This window comes from Pelophylax lessonae, assembly GCF_965119305.1.
Source record: "Pelophylax lessonae genome assembly, chromosome: 7".
NCBI classification, from domain to species: domain Eukaryota; kingdom Metazoa; phylum Chordata; class Amphibia; order Anura; family Ranidae; genus Pelophylax; species Pelophylax lessonae.
This window is the reverse complement of record NC_138774.1, coordinates 92,517,555-92,534,635: the sequence shown is the minus strand read 5'-3', so window position 1 is coordinate 92,534,635 and position 17,081 is coordinate 92,517,555. Positions and strand designations below refer to the sequence as shown.

General features: G+C 40.8%; 1 protein-coding gene across 1 annotated transcript in view; it reads right to left on the bottom strand.

Annotated features, from left to right (window-relative positions):
- Window positions 1-17,081, bottom strand: part of ATAT1 (alpha tubulin acetyltransferase 1) — an 86,308-nt gene that overhangs the window by 10,681 nt on the left and 58,546 nt on the right. The window contains exons 10-11 of the mRNA XM_082264358.1: window positions 9,293-9,390; window positions 2,044-2,080 (exon numbers count right to left, since the gene is read on the bottom strand). Coding sequence (XP_082120484.1) covers window positions 2,044-2,080; window positions 9,293-9,390 — 135 coding nt within the window. The remainder of the gene's footprint in view (window positions 1-2,043; window positions 2,081-9,292; window positions 9,391-17,081) is intronic.

The following is a 17,081-nucleotide window of genomic DNA, read 5'->3' as shown; positions in this document are numbered from 1 at the left end:
TAAGTGGATCCAGGCAGTGAATAATGTCCTAGTTCGAGAAAAAAAATACATATTACCATAGAAACTCTTCAAAAAAAGTTCCAGAGTATATGGCAGAGTTGGTTGGACTCCCCAAAAGTAGCTCCTACAAAGTTGGTGCTTGACAGACTCTTGATGGAATGAATGAGAGGGATTGGTAAGTCCCCTTTACTATTAGGTACCCAGAAAATTATTACGGTCAAAAGAGCATAGGGGGAATCGAGAAATGAGAGTTCCCAACAGGTGGCTTATTAAAAACAGTATTGGCTTCCAGGTGGTTAATAGTTCCATGGTTTGTTGGTTAGCTTTGACTTCTTGGTAAATGAAAGTGCACTATGTGGCATTGTTAGAAATATGCGCTGACAATGGTATGTTTAAATGTTGACACATTGATGGAAGAATTGCCCTTTAACTGAGTGATATTTCTTCTGTACTAACTGTATAATTAATGCATGTGGTACTGTAATGCCTGTTAACTAAGCTCAATAAACCTTTTTTTCTGATTAAAAAAAAAAAAACACACAGGTGTGAGAGCACAGTCCCTAAAGCTGATATACAGACTCAAGAGGTAAGCAGACAGTCAGGGCATGAAACATTACTGCAGATTCATGACACCCCTCCTGTGTGCCCACTCACTAGCTGCCCTGGACCCCCCCTGAAAGGAGTCATATGCGCTTGTGCAAGTATCTCAGATGCTGGGCTTTGTAGTCCTTCTCATTGGCTGCAGGTAAAGGTGTACTCATATACAGTAATAAATAGCAAAAAAAAAAAAGTAAAATATAGCATAATTCAGTTTATTTAAAATCAAATATAAATTACACTCACATGGTATAAAAATTGTACAAGCATAAAATAGAAACCGGAAGTGCGCTGTGACAGGCGTTGTCTCATCAGCCAAAAATGACGTCACCACCCGCGGTTAACTGAAACGTTTCGTCAATCCTACGGGGTGTTCTCAAATGTTACTTCTTTTACCACTTAATACTATATATGAGTACATCTTTACCTGCAACCAAGGAGCCACTGAGAAGGACTACAAAGTCCACCATCTGAGATACTTACACAAGCTCATATGACTCCCATCAGGGGGGTCCACGGCAGCTGGTGAGTGGGCACACAGGAGTGGAGCACGGACTTCACCAATTTACGTTACCAATTTATGTTTACAGCACTTTATGCGCGATGGGAGTTTAATCAGGGAGATAACTAATAATAATGGACATTGTTTGGACATTTGATACATTGCAGTTATGAATTTGTTCACCTTAGAATGTGTTCAAAAAAATGTGTTTTATTTCCTGCTTGCAGGAAAACAGAAACCGTCACATCGCCGCTGTCAGAAGAGAGCTTTGTGCTTATTACATTTACAATGCTCTCTCTTTCCACTTGCTCCGATGATCGGCGGGTACCGGGGGGCGTGTCCCCTACCGGGAAAAGCAGAGCTACTTATATATATATATATATATATATATATATATATATATATATATATATATATATATATATACACACACACACACACATATACACATACACACATGATTCTGCGCTGCTGACCCGCAATGTAGCAGTAAAACTATAGTACGCGGTCGGCAAGTGGTTGAGCTATGTAATACAGTGCACCTGGAAAGTATTTACAGCGCTTCACTTTTTCCACATTTTGTTATGTTACAGCCTTATATGAATTTAATCAGTTTTGGAATAAGGCTGTAACATAACAAAATATGGAAAAATTGAAGTGCTGTGAATACTTTCCGGATGCACTGTACCTATTACAGACTTCCTTATACCAAGGGATGGGATTTTACAATAAGAACATGGTGATTCTACAACTTTCACACATCCCATCTTGTTCTTGGACAATAAACATCTGCCTTGACACATTCCATGGTGATTCTGATTAATGTGATAGTTATCTGTGTGGCTATAAATGCTGATGTAGGTTTCTGACACGGTTTAGAACTAAAGAAGCAAGCAGAATAAGCTGCCAGCTATACCGAACACACACATACAAAAAATTCTTACCTTTTATCAGTATCACAGTGCTTTTCCTTATTGTCCTCTGGAGAAAAAAAAAAAAAGGAAAACATTATCACTCATCAATATACTGGAGAACATTTGCACACATTCAGCTTGCTGTTTACAAAGACACTGGTGTTTTCTAGGATTCAATAGAGATGCAATCTCCAAGATGGCAAAGGTAGAAAAATCAGGGAAAGGGTAGCTTTTGAAAGTTGTGAAAAATACAACATAAAAAAATGAAATGGAAGGTGAAGAAGCCATGGGCTCTGATCTGTTACTTTAATTGTGGTAAAGTCAACCAGAAAATTATTCTGGAGAAATTTTGAGCTCACCAGTTTATAAATTTGGCGAAATAAACAGAAAATGTTAAATTCACAAATGTAAAACACTAGAATAAGGATCCTTATTTTTTTTAAATTTGCGTTACATTCAGTCCAAAGTATTTCCCTGAAGCAGCGCACTTTAGCTGTGGGTGCCCACTCAACTTTTGGTTTCATCACTCACTCCTTTCTGCAAGCTAATATAAGCTGCCTACTGCTTCCCAGCCCTCCCTATCCCTTCATAGGAGTTTTTATATCAGGAATACAAGGGCACAGCCTTTGCAAGTTGGAAACATTTAGTGTCAAGCACCATATAGGGTTTTTTAGACTAAGTTTAAAAAAAAAATAAAGAATAAAGAGGCTTTTTAAGGTTGGGGTTGGACAACAATAATGGCATAGTGGAGGCAGGATGTAAAACATGGTAAATTAAGTTTTGTGACCTTTCAATGCTATTAAGAGTGTCCTGCAACTTCAAGTTGTAAATGGGAGTGTTTATGATATGAATATAAAGGTCTTATAAAAGTCTTGTATAATGGTATTTGTACTCACTCATTTATTTTATTGTATGATTAAAGGCCTAATCACATCACTGCACTGTAGTAATACACTGTAAGTGTTTGTCCTCTGTAGTGCCATTCATTTTGATTTTCACCCCAATATACCTTCAGAATGTACATGTGCTGGAATGCACCACAGCACACAATGCATGGTGTCTTGTGAATGCAATGCAGTAATAGTGCTCACTGCATTTTTAGCACAACTCACATTGATTGGGCTGCCTAATGCAGTGCACCACATTACACCTTGATGCATAAAAACCAGGTGCAAGGGGCAAGGGTTCCTTACTGTTGATAAAGTCACGTGCGAGTGACGCAATGCGTCAGGAGGAGCTGGGTGACGTCACTTCTGGTCTACGGCCGAGACCGGAAGTATCCGATCTTTACCGCATCGGCGGCTGCTTACCTATCCTTACCTAGCTGTAGGTTTTTACTTGTTTTTTCTAAATAAAATCCTTACATACTTCACTATGAGTACCTGTCTATCTCTCTGAGTGACTGGAGGATTATTGGGAGTTACCGGAGGAACATTGCCCATTAGAAAAAGAGGCGGCTGATGTAACAACATACTGGCTAACACTCAATAGGAGCAGAGGATACCCTAGTGGCCCCATTAGAAGCCCCCACTCGAGGAGAAGAATCTAACCACCCCAGCCCAGTGATTGATATCACAAAACGCCCTTAAAAGGTGTTTTTGGAGGTGAGCGGCCATTACACCTGTTAGAGGATTAGCTCACCTTGGTGACACACCTGGAGTTTCACGAGAATCACTTTAATATTGTGAAGAGTCACAAAAGTTACCTATTTTGAAGCACTTTTTGAACATGGACTTTTTTTTATATTGACCTTCACCTCACTTATATTGATATATTGCCAATTTTAACCACTTAAGCCCCGGAGGATTTGGCTGCTAAACGACCAGAGGGCATTTTGCGATTCGGCACTGCGTGACTTTAACGGACAATTGCGCGGTCGTGCGACGCTGTACCGAAACGAATTTGGCGTCCTTTTTTTCCCACAAACAGAGCTTTCTTTTGGTGGTATTTTATCACCTGTGCGATTTTTTGATCACGCGCTATAAACAAAAAAAGAGCGTAAATTTTGCAAAAATAGCAATATTTTTCCCTTTTTTTTATATGAAATTCCCCCAAAAAAAAATGTAAAAATCAAAATTTTTTAATATTTTCGGCCAATTTGTTTTATGCTACCTATGTTTGGTAAAAAAAATCGCAAAAAGCGTATTTTGATTGGTTTGCGCAAAAGTTATTGCGTTTACTAACAAAGGGAAAGATTTTTGTAATTTTTGTTGTTTTTTTTTTTAACGCGTAATGGCGGCGATCTGCGATTTTTTTTGCGGTACTGCGACATTGCGGCGGACAGATCGGACCCTTGACTGACATTTTTGACACTTTTGGGGTTACCAGTGACATTTCTACAGTAATCAGTGCTATACATATGCACTGTTACTGTAAAAATGCACTGGTAGTGAAGGGGTTAACTTTATTTGAGAGGGAGGGGCTGTGTGTGTCCCTAGGGGCGTGATTCTAACTGTGATTGGCTGTGGCTTCAACTGTATGCAGAGTGATCAATGGATCTACATAGTAGATCCATGTGATCATCTCTCATACAGAGAGGAGAATGACAGGCAGCTTGTTTACACAAGCTGCCTGACTATCTCCCTCTCCCCCGCCGATCGCAGAGTGGCCGGCGGCGATCGGGTCCGCCGGTCACACGCGCGGGGGGGTCCGTGACCACGCGGGAGCGGGAGCGCGCCTCCGGCGGCGCGCGCTCGCTCCCTAAACCCTCACAGGCGAGCGACGTAGACCTACGTCACTTTGCCTGTGAGGGGCTGACCGCCGCCGTAGATAGTCGTGCGGCGGTCGGCAAGTGGTTAAGCAATTGCACATTATTTTAGCACGTATTGCTTTGGCAGTTTGCATTTATTTATGATCTTTGTTATTATCTATTCATTGTTCAGCACAGATTGACATTTACTGTTGTTGCAATCCTGCACATTACTTTGATATTATTGATGCTTTATTAGCTTGGTTGTTTTAGATTTATTGCCTCACTTTTAGTTTTTCCTTTTACTGGAGCTATACACTTTATTTATTTATTCACTCTTCAGTATTTCTACACATCGATGATTCCTATACTCACTATTGAGTCCTCACCCTAGAGCTAGGATAATCTGCTAAATCTTTCTGCAGGATTATATATAAATTCTTAGTCACATTAATTTTGATTACTTATCTACTCCTAGAAATGAGCGCCAATTCCCCCCCTTTATCTTTCTTATTCAGTTCGTGGTGACACTACAGAATTGGCTGCCTGTTTCATTTTATATACATTTAATAATTTTTTTCCACACATATTCTCATCCCCCATACGTCCTATACCCCATTGGTAGCGCATTGGTCCATCCTCCACCATTCCAACATTTCAGGATTACAATCTCAAGGCTAAAATAAAGATTATTTTACATAGTAACATACTAGTTAAGATTGAATAAAGACAATCGTCCATCCAGTTCAACCAGTGTAGGTGTGTGTGTGTCAGTGATGATAATAATTTCCCATATCCCTCTATATTGGTTTCTTTGAGATGCAGGTCCAAGAGTCTTTTAAAAGTAACCATACTCTCCGCTGATACCACCAATTGTGGAAGAGAGTTCCACGTTCTTACCGCCCCGACAGTGAAAACTCCCCTACGTAGCTTAAGGTTAAACCGCTTCTCCTCCAATCTCATTGTGTGGCCACATGTCCTCTTACACTCCCTGATACTGAATACTTTTTTCCTATCGTGGGGTCATCATTGAGGTATTTCTAAATTGCTATCATGTCCTCTCTCAGGCGTCTCTTTTCCAGCTAGAATAAATTTAGTGCTTGTAGTTGCTCCTCGTAATTAGGTCCTCCAATCCCCTAATTTGTTTTGTTGCCCTTCTTTGGACTTTCTCCAGCTCCAGCACATCCCTTCTGAAGATAGGTGACTGGACAAAATGCTCCAGATGTGGACGGACCAGAGTTTTGTAAAGTGTCAGGATTATAGTTTTTATCTCTGGAGTATATTCCCTTTTTTATGCATGCCAACATTCTGCCTGCTTTGGCAGCTGCCGCTTGATATTGCCTGCTATTGCTCAGCCTGTCTGGCACTAGGACCCCCAGATCTTTCTCCATCTGTGATTCCCCCAGTGGTTCCCCCCCCCAGTGGTAGTTTGTGTTTATGTTTTTAGCCCCTCAAGTGTATTACCTTACATTTCTCCACATTAAACCTCAATTGTCATGTAGTTGCCCACACCATTATTTTGTTCAGGTCACTCTGTAAGATTTCTATATCCTGATGTGAAGTTATTGCCCTGCCTATTTTTGTGTAGTCCGCAAAAACTGAGATTGAGCTATTTATCCCATCCTCTATATCATTTATGAATAAATAAAAAAGAATAGGTCCCAGGACAGAACCTTTGGGTACCCCACTTGCCACTCCAGACCAGTCTGAGTACACGTTAGTTATCACCACTCTTTGGAAGCGCTCTTGTAACCAGTTTTCTATCCAAGAACAAACCTTATGGTCGATGCCTGCAGACCTTAGCTTGTAGTTTAAGCGTTTATGGGGAACTGTATCGAATGCCTTTGCAAAGTCCAGATACACCACATCCACAGAACTCCCCAATATCTACATGGCAGCTCACCTCCTCATAGAATGTTAGCAGATTGGTCTGGCAGGAACGTCCCTTTCTAAACGCAAGCTGATTACTACTAATGATACTGTTTTCCTCAGCACATTCTTGGATATAGTCCCTTATCATCCCCTCCAATAATTTGCCTACTATTGATGTCAGGCTGACTGGCCTGTAGTTCCCCCGAAATATGTCTGCCCTTTTTTGAATATTGGTACCACATTTGCTTTTCTCCAGTCAATTGGTACAGTTCCAGTCAGTACGCTGTCCGCAAAGATTAGGAACAATGGTCTAGCTATAATCCCACTGAGTTATTTTAGGACTCTCGGGTGTAAGCCATCTGGTCCTGGTGATTTATTTGTGTTAAGCTTATCAAGTCTTTACTTGATTCCAGCCTCTGTTAGCCACAGCGGTATGTCCTGTGATGTGCTGCTAACAATACTGTCGTGGTCAGTATACCCCTCCTTTCCCTGTGTAAAAACTGAGGAGAAGAAAGCATTTAGTACAGTTGCCTTCTCTGTGTCCTCTGTAACCATCCTCCCATCATCGTTAATTATGTGTGCAACGTGCTCTGACCTTGCTTTTTTACTGTTAATATATCTAAAGAATTCCTTGGGATTTTTTTTACTTTCCTCTGCTATGTGTCTCTCAGACTTTTTTAGCCGCCTATGTTTTAGCTTCCCAGGTTTCACCTTGGCTCTTCTGTATTTATTTATTTCCCATTGGAATGCACTGGGTGATACCTTTGTTTAATATGTTCCTAAAGCATTGCCATTTTCCCTCTGTGTTCAATGTTTCTAGGATTAGGTCCCAAGTGATGCTCTCTAGTATTGAGCGCAGTTCAGAAAAGTTTGCTCTTCTGAGGTTTAGGGCTCTTGTTCTCCCCTCGTGTCTTCTCTTCTGACGGTAAATATATTCATCCTGCGATTGCTAGATCCCAAGTTGTCCCGTATTGCCACATCCGAGATCAGACTTGGATCGTTCGTAATTAATACATTTTGCAATGCATTATTTCTAGTAGGAGAATCCACTGATTGAGACATGAAGTTGTCCTGTAAGACATTCATTAAATGACGGGCCTTTTATGAGTGAGCAGTCTCCTCTGCCCAGTCAATATCGGGATAATTGAAGTCCCCCATTATGATTACATTTCCCTGTTTTGCCGCCATTCCTAACTGTGATAGAAGGTCCAGCTCCTCCTCTTCCTAACATACCCCCACTATTAATTTCTCACTTACTCCTTCCCTGTGGAGGTCTACCCACACAGATTCCACCTCCCCTTTTCCCATTAACAATGTCGCTCCTCTCTACCACCCACACATCATTTTTGACATAGAGACATACAGCTCCCCCCTCTTTTACCTTCCCTGTCCTTCCTATACAAGGAATACCCTTGTATATTTGCCAGCCAGCCGTGTGAGCTGTCAAACCAAGTTTCTGTTATTCCCACAAAGTCTAAGTCCTCCTCGTGTAATAGCAGTTCCAGTTCCTCCATTTTGTTCATTTTGTTAGCTAGGCTCCTGGCATTTGTGTATACTCCTCTCAGTGTTGTATGAGTGGATATTAAGTGTTCTCAGGATTTGTTTGTGATTTGACCACTCATTCACCCCGGGATTTGACGGTATGGTTATATTATCACTACTGACTCCCATATTACCCTCTGTCCTTTGCTCACTGCTGACTTTTCACTACCTTTGAACCCTCCCCATAACACCTGGTTTAAAAGCCCCTCCAACTATGTGGCCATCTTTCCTCCCAATAGAGCTGTACCGTTCCCATTAAGGTGCAGCCCGTCCCTACTAAAGTGCCAGTAACCGACTGAGAATTCACCCCAGGAACCCAAACCTCTCCTTTCTACACCAGTTCCTCAGCCACTTGTTTAGTTCCGTAAGCTCCCGCTGTCACTCTGGTGTGACTCAAAGCACAGGCAGTATTTCAGAGAAAACCGCCTTGGAGGTCCTTCTCCTCAATTTATTCCCTGAAATCATTTTTTAGGACTCTCCACCTTTCTCTTACTTTGTCAAAGTGTACTGTCAGAAGTGGGATTTGAACCCACGCATCCATTCGAAGACCAGAACACCCAGCTGTTGGGAAGAGAACTCTTAAGTCTGGTGCCTTAGACCACTTGGTCCTGACTACTACTTCCCTGTGAAAGGTTTGTGAATTTAGCTTAATGTGTGATAAACAGTAAAAACAAAATGGCAGAACTTTACAGCAGCAAATTCAGAAGCTAAACCGCTGAATACGTTTTTAAAAATGAATTAGGTGTGAAATCTTTCATATGAAAGAAAACAAGTTGAAATTAACCATGAAACCTCTTTATAAAATGAATTTCTATATACAGCAGGGTTTCTCAACCAGGGTTCTGTGGAACCCTAGGGTTTCTCCAGAGGTTGCTAGGGGTTCCTTGGGCAATAAGCGATTTCTGCCTCTCACATAAGTAGCCACTGACAGTAATGATCTTTTTCGCTATCTGTAAGAGGGGAATTTATCCCAATGACCACAAATGTAAGGAACATTCTTCCCAGGGATCATCACACTAATGTATTGTGAGCTGTAAATATAATTATTACCAGGGTTCCCAGAAGCCAAAAAGTTATTTTAAGGGGTCCTCCATTTTAAAAAGGTTGAGAAAGGCCGATATACAGCATAGGCACATACAAAAAAAATGAAATGACAGCTTGAACATTTTCACGTACCTGCAGGGGGAGCTCTACGGAGAAGAGGAGGAGAGGCAGAGGTGTAGCGGCTGTAACAATTTCGTTGAGCCATGAGTCCGCGGGAGAGGTTCATATCACTAAGAGGCAAAGCGACAGGGGCAGAGAAAGAAAAAAGGTTTGGACAACGGGGGATCATGCATGGAGGGACGAAGATGAAAAATGAACATAGTTGAAGGAGATGAAAGTGCAGTGATGTGAAATGCGTGGAGTGCAGATAGGAAAGAATGAGGAAAGAAATGACAAATGGTGACATCGGCCCCCACAAAGTCTCTACGCAAGTCATCCTATAGCAAACACATAACTGTAACTCCAATTTTGTTAAAAACCGATAGAAATAAAATAAGCAATTTAGTGTAATTAACAATTACCTTTTTTCCATCAGTGTTTCCAACAATGTTCATTTATTTTCCTTGCAACCATGGTAACATTAGTTATCAAAAAATCCCCATCTCATTTTAATATATAAATGTATAACTGACCTTTCAAACCAAGCTTTAGCTCCAAATTAAAAAGCAGCCTGTTTAATGGAGCGCAGTATGCCCAATGTGATGTACAGTCCTGAGAGTTTCATCCTTGGTGAGTGATGCATGTCTACACGGCTGTTGGGGGTGCACAATGTAAATGATCATGTGATTCTAGTTAAAAATGTATAGTGAGGGAAAAAAATGTATTTGATCCCCTGCAGATTTGGTACATTTGCCGATTGACAAAGAAATGATCACTCTATAATTTTAATGGTAGGTTTATTTTAACAGTGAGAGACAGAACAACATAAAAAATCTCGAAAAATGCATTTAAAAAAAAAAAAAATTATAAATTGATTTGCATTCTAATGAGTGAAATAAGTATTTGACCCCTTTGCAAAACACGACTTAGTACTTGGTGGCAAAAACCTTGTTGGCAATCACAGAGGACAGAGTCTTCTTGTAGTAGACCATCAGGTTTGCACACATCTCAGGAGGGATTTTGTCCCATTCCTCTTTGCAGATCCTCTCCAAGTCATTAAGGTTTTAAGGCTGACGTTTGGTAACTCGAACCTTCACCTCCCTCCACATATTTTCTATGGGATTAAGGTCTGGAGACTGGCTAGGCCACTCCAGGACCTTAATGTGCCTCTTCTTGAGCCACTCCTTTGTTGCCTTGGCTGTGTGTTTTGGGTCATTGTCATGATGGAATACCCATCCACGACACATTTTCAATGCCCTGGCTGAGGGAAGGAGGTTCTCACCCAAGATTTGACGGTACATGGCCCCATCCTTCATCCCTTTGATGCAGTGAAGTTGTCCTGTCTCATAAGCAGAAAAACACCCCTAAAGCATAACATTTCCACCTCCATGTTCGACGGTGGGGTTAGTGTTCTTGGGGTCATAGGCAGCATTCCTCCTTCTCCAAACATGGAGAGTCAAGTTGTTGCCAAAGTGTTTGATTTTGATCTCATCTGTCCACAAAAATTTCACCCAGTTCTCCTCTGAATCATTCAGGTGTTCATTAGCAAACTTCAGGCAGGCCTGTACATGTGTTTTCTTGAGCAGGAGGACCTTGTGTTACTAATTGTTTTCTTGGTAAAATATGGTCCTAGCTGCCTTGAAATCATTGACAAAATTCTCCCGTGTAGTTCTGGGCTGATTCCTCACCATTCTCATGATCATTGAAACTCCATGAGGTGAGATCTTGCAGGGAGCCCCAGATCTGGGAGATTGACAGTTATTTTGTGTTTTTTCTATTTGCAAAAAATGGCACCAACTGTTGTCACCCTCTCACCAAGCTGCTTGGTGATGGTCTTGTAGACCATTCCAGCTTTGTGCAGCTCTATAATCTTGTCCCTCACATCCAAAGACAGCGCTTTGGTCTTGGGCATGGTGGAGAGATTGGAATCTGATTGATTGCTTCTGCAGATAGGTGTCTTTTATACAGGTAAAAAGATGAAATTAGAAAAAACTTTTGCCCACTGACAAGGAAACGATCAGCCTATAATTCTAATGGTAGGTTTATTTTAACAGTGAGAGGCAGATTAACAACAAAAAAATCCAGAAAAACGCATTTCAAAAAAGTTATCAATTGATTTGCATTCTAATAAGTGAAATAAGTATTTGATCCCCTATCAATCAGCAATATTTCTGGCTCCCAGGTGTTTTCTATACAGGTAACGAGCTGAGATTAGGAGCACTCTGCTAAAGGGAGTGTTTCCCCTCACTGTATATCGAGAGAAATAGAGATATGTATTTATCCATCTCAAGATATACATTTTAACTATAATCACATGAGCATTCACAAAAATTATATATATATATATATTTATTTTTTTTATTTATTATAAATGCATACATACTCCTCTCCATAAAAACAAATTTCAACATGTTTTATCTGCTAAAGAAAAGAGAGTGCAGAAAATTACATGTTGATCTATCAGAATTACAGTGAGCACCTAACTTTCTGTTTAAGCTGACAACACAGCAGTGTTAATAGTCCTGCACTGTAGAACACCTCCTTCTCTCCTCATCTACATAACATTCTGGGGAAAAAGTTTTTTTTAATCTAACAAGACAAAACAAAATAAATGTGCAGGAACTGGAGAGATATACTGCATATGTAATTTATTTTGCTCAGACATACACTTTAAAGAGGAATAAAATTGTGAGCAAGCAGGATTTTTTTGCAGAAGTTTCATGTTATGTCTCTTCTGCAAAAAAATAAGCATACCTGCCTGTTTGCAGTCTTTTTTGGAATGTGCACTGAGCTGTGTATGCATAGCCCAGGGTATATTTTCAGTCTTGAGGCTGGGGTGAATGAACTCCTGTGATTGCCATACTGAGTAGACCAGCCAAGGAGGAAGAAGTCAGGTAGATGTTGGCTCCAGCGAGGGACCTTGCAGATGTCAGATCAGGGTTATTTTCTGTATGTCTCTAGAGGGATAGCTCAGGGTGCAATGCCTCTTATTAGAACACTGATCATGTGATCATATATAAGAGAGAAGCTTAAAAAAAAAAAAAATTAGGGCTTTTGAAATTATAAAGGCCAAACTGACATGGCTCATGATCAATGAACGCATGGTGGCTATCCTCCGTAATAAGCTGGCCTATTTCGAGAAAACATTGGGATCCCTGGAAAAAATACCTCTCGGGATCCTCCTGATCTGGACAGAGGGACATCTGTACAATAAATAGAGGGTGCACGTCTTGTACCTAGCCTCCTACATCTTTTCTTTTAGGCTACATGTACACGGGACGTTGTTAAAAGTCCCTTTGAATGCTGGAATTTTTAGGACGTTTGAAACGTCCGTTCGGTCGCGTTTTTACCCGCGTTTAGCGGGCGTTTAGCAGCGTTTGCGGGCGTTTGCGTTTAGAAGCGTTCCTAGAGGTCAAAAAAATTATTCCCCTTTAAAATGGAAAAACGCGAATGCTAAACGAGGGTTATGGCGTTCAGACGCGTTTGAAACGCCGGGAAACACACTTTCGAACGCAAATAATTGCGTTCTAAAAACAGTCCATGAACGCAACTGCCTGCAAATGACTGTAAACGACCTGGTGTACATGGACAGATAAGATAAAATGTAGATGGGTTCAGGGGCTTCTGAAAAAAACGCCCAACTGCTCCTAAACGGCCATTTCCAGCGTCCCGTGTACATGGAGCCTAACTTCTCTTTTCTATATTTTTTTTCCCTTATTTTCTCTTCCACAGGCTGGTTTAACTTTTGAGCCATTGTTAGTCCTGTATGACTTCTTTACTATATAAAATCGGTAAAGGGCCAGAAGAAGTCCACTGAATCGAATAGGTTGCAGTTAATTACTTGATACCACTTCTTTTTGTTTTGTTTTTTTACCTACAGCTCAGCTACCTGCCTAGATAATACAGTAGGAGGTTAACTATATAGGTTGCATGTTATTTGCTGACACCTTTCTGTAACCAGTACCATATAATGAGATACGCTGAGATGGACCAAAGAATGGTCATTGTACTGTTTTGTCGTTTCATGTTATTTTTGATAACCTTAATAAAAATCATTGAAAATAATTTAGTGAAGGCAATGCATTGGTATTTAACAAATTCAACAATAAAAGAAAAAATATCTACATGTCAAAGAAAGGTAAGGTTCTGTAATAAAATTTGGCTAAATTGATTGCAAAATTAACTTGGGAGAGGTTTTTGCTTCTTTTCCCATCATTAGGCCTGGTCTGTTCCCCACAATCCTGCAGTATTTCCTGTCTTCTTGACTGTTCTCCAAATCACTGGAAATTGGCTTGCAAAGAACAATGATATGCAGAAACTATTAAGCAAAGTTAAGTTTCAGCTCATAACGGATTCCAATGGTGAAGATTTTGAATATAATGGACCAGGATGAAGATGTGTTTAAAAGAAGTCTCACCACACATGCTGTGCCTTGCCCACCACCCGACCACTGTCCGACCGAGCTGCTCTGTAGGGTACAAATAATTAATGAGCTTGCCAGGTACCAGCGCTGTTACAACCAAAGCAGGAGGGGGTGTGTCAGCCAGGGGGAAGAAATACCTGTGTGTGTGGTCAGAGTTTTCACTTGTTCTATGGGGAGGACGCAGATTCTGGAAGGCAGAGCACCACTGAATGGTTGCTGGTTAGTACTGGAGCAGTGTCATTCCATTTGTATGTTGTTGCTGAAGCGGACAGAGTGGGTAGAAGGTGAAGCAGACAGGATGGATGGAAGCTGGAGCGGACAGAGTAGGGGAGATGTAGAAGAAAGAGTGATGGAGACTGAGCAGACAGCATCATTAATATGAAAAGTTATTTGGGGTCTGAACTGTTTTAGAGTCCCTGTAAACACACAGGACATTCTGACAGGCATGCTCACAGCAGGGGGGGGGGTTGTTAAAAACAGCCGTTTCAGCTGTACAAAGGGGGAACACCCACAAATAGGACCTAATGCAGGGGAGGAGCTGAAGGCAGGAATAGCAGCCAGAAAGATGCTGAATTACTGGAGAATTGTTCAATGCTTAATTTAACAAAGATTAATATTTAAACGTGAATCACATTAATCAATTAGCCTGCAGTTAAAGCAGTATTAAACCCAAAAGCAAACATTATATTGCAACCTACCAATTCTTAGATGTGATGGTTTTAATCGTTCTTTTAGGCTTTCTTTCTTCTATTTTCATCTGGTGATCCAACCAGCAAGTCATTAAGGAACCAGCTCTCTTGCAAATATATCAAACCATTTTACACTGAAAGGGGTGTTTACAAGGTTGAGCTTTCATTTATGTAAAACCTTTATCCCAGAAAGAAAACAAACTGTTTATTGTAATGCTTATAAAGTATTAGCTGGATTTTGGCTTCAATGTGTTATATTCTGCCAGTGCATTGGTCTACAAACTGTGGCCCAAGGACTGGATACAGCCCTTTCCTTCCTTTTATGCGGCCCCTGGGGCACCATTTCTTTCACTGATACAAGGCATTCTTTTCGGCTTACTGACATCAATAATGAGGCACCATTCTTTCCACCAACACCAACAGTGAGTTATAATTCCTCTCATTAAGGACAATAGTGGGAACCCATTCCTTCCACTGGCACTAATAATGGGCCATACCTCCTTCCACTGCAATAAATGTTTGAACACTATTCCTTGCACTAACATCAAAGATGGATAACTATTCATCCTACTAATACCAACAAAGGGACAATATTCTTGCCAGTGACACTAGCAATGGGGCACTATTCCTTCCACTGACACCAATGATGGAGCACTATTCCTCCCACGAATGCCAACACTGGGACACTATTCCTGCCAGTGACACTAATGATGGGGCACTATTCCTTCCACTGACACCAATGATGGGGCTATATGGGGCTGTATTCTTTCCACTGACACAAAGGGTGGGGCAATATTCCTTCCACTGACACCAACAATTGGGCATGATTTCATCCTCTGATACCAATGATGGGACACTATTCCTCCCACCAATACCAAGGATGGGACACTTCCATCCAATGATACCAATGTTGGGGTACAATTCCTCCTACTAATACCAATGATGAGACACTAGTCCTTCCACTAATACCAACAATAGGGCACTATTTCTCCTCTTATTGACCACAGGTTCCATGTCATTTTTTTTAAACCCACTGACCACCAAACCCGAGGCACTTTCTACTCCTACTAGCCTTTCTAAAGTCTGAATTACAAACTGGCTCTTTGTTTGAAAAGTTTGGAGACCCCTGTGCTAGTGCATCTAATACTCCCCTCCCCCCAGACTGACTATGCTGTTGTCCAAAGGTGCTCCTCCATCCAGAGTGGGGTCACTCTATAACAGGAGTTGTGTTACTGGCCAGATCACTAGGAGAAAACCGAGGGAAGAAAGCCTAAAAAAAGAAAAGGAATGCAGACATCACATCTAATGAAGCTGCAATATGTTACATTTTGGGTTAATACCACAAGGAAATTTGTCCTCCCTTCCTGTCCCAATGACAACATTGTTACCAGGACAGCAAATAAAGGGAAAACACTTTTTGTAATGCAGTAGTAGAAGGCTAGAATCCCTTCCAGCTTTCGATTGCTCAAAATAGTCAAAGTCAGTCTATTAAAAGGTTTATTTACCTTGATAACAGGGCACAGGATTTAGCCAATTTTTTCAGGGGCTCCCAGCTCCCCCTTCATCAGGGCCTAAAGCCGAACTCCAGGATAAGCAAATATTATAATAATATAAGCAAATATTGCCTAAATAGTCATGTATATTCCTATTAAATCTTTTTGTATTTCATATATTTCTTTCCCAAATCTGTGCAGTAATCCAGTGCAAAAGTGTCCCTCTGTATAGGAGCTAAGACCGGTTACTGCTGCTCTCTCTCCAAGTGCAGCCTGATTGGTCTTGTATCGGCCCCCTCCTGTAGTTTTCTGCAGGCAGTCTGTAGTGGGTGGAGCCTGCTGGGTCTCTCCCTCTCTGTGCAAGCTATGTACAGCACAGTGATAATGTCACTGTTACTTTTACAAAGTAACGTCCGAGTTTGCAAAGGCATCTGGTTCACACAAAGTGGACATATATTTTTTGTGGCTATTGAGGAATATATGCAGATTAAAGTTTTTGTCCCAGAGTTCAGTTTTAAGTGCTGATACCAAATGAGATATACTGGACAGAAATCATATAAAACAAGGATATAAATTAGTCTAATATTCCAGTCTGACTTTCTGGTGATTGCTATTATAGAATAATTAAAATCCTTTTTTAAAAGATAGCTATTTATTAATTAACAGCAGCTGATGAAAGAGGAGTTGCAAGACCTAAAACGTGTTGGATATATCCTTTGACCTATCAGGATGTATAAACCTTTACTGAACCTAGTAGAAACCTGTGGCACTCTCATACTTTTACATACTGTTCTGGATACTCCGGGGACTTTTGAGGATACCCGTGTTTACAGAGAGCTGCCTTCAAGAAATAGGTGTGAAGTTATTTTTCACCTAATCATGGGCTCAGTGCTCTACCAACATGCATATTGAAGCTTTTTATTGCTGTTCGTGTTCTCAGATGAAACACCCTTGTTTCCGTTTTGACCTTTTTACCAGGACAAAAAGTAAGGCAGCATTAACAACCTGACAGAGATTCTAACCCTAAAATAAATTGACAGCAGCTCAGTTCTAAAGGTCTCCAGCGATAAGATTTTCTCATAATAAAGAAGTGCTATGACAAAGCGTTTTCTCAGTTTTAAGGGCAAACCCTGAAAACTGTACAAAAGTTGACAAAAATGACGGAAACAGCTAATAATGGAGCTAATAATGGAGTAACGATGTTAAAATCACTGACC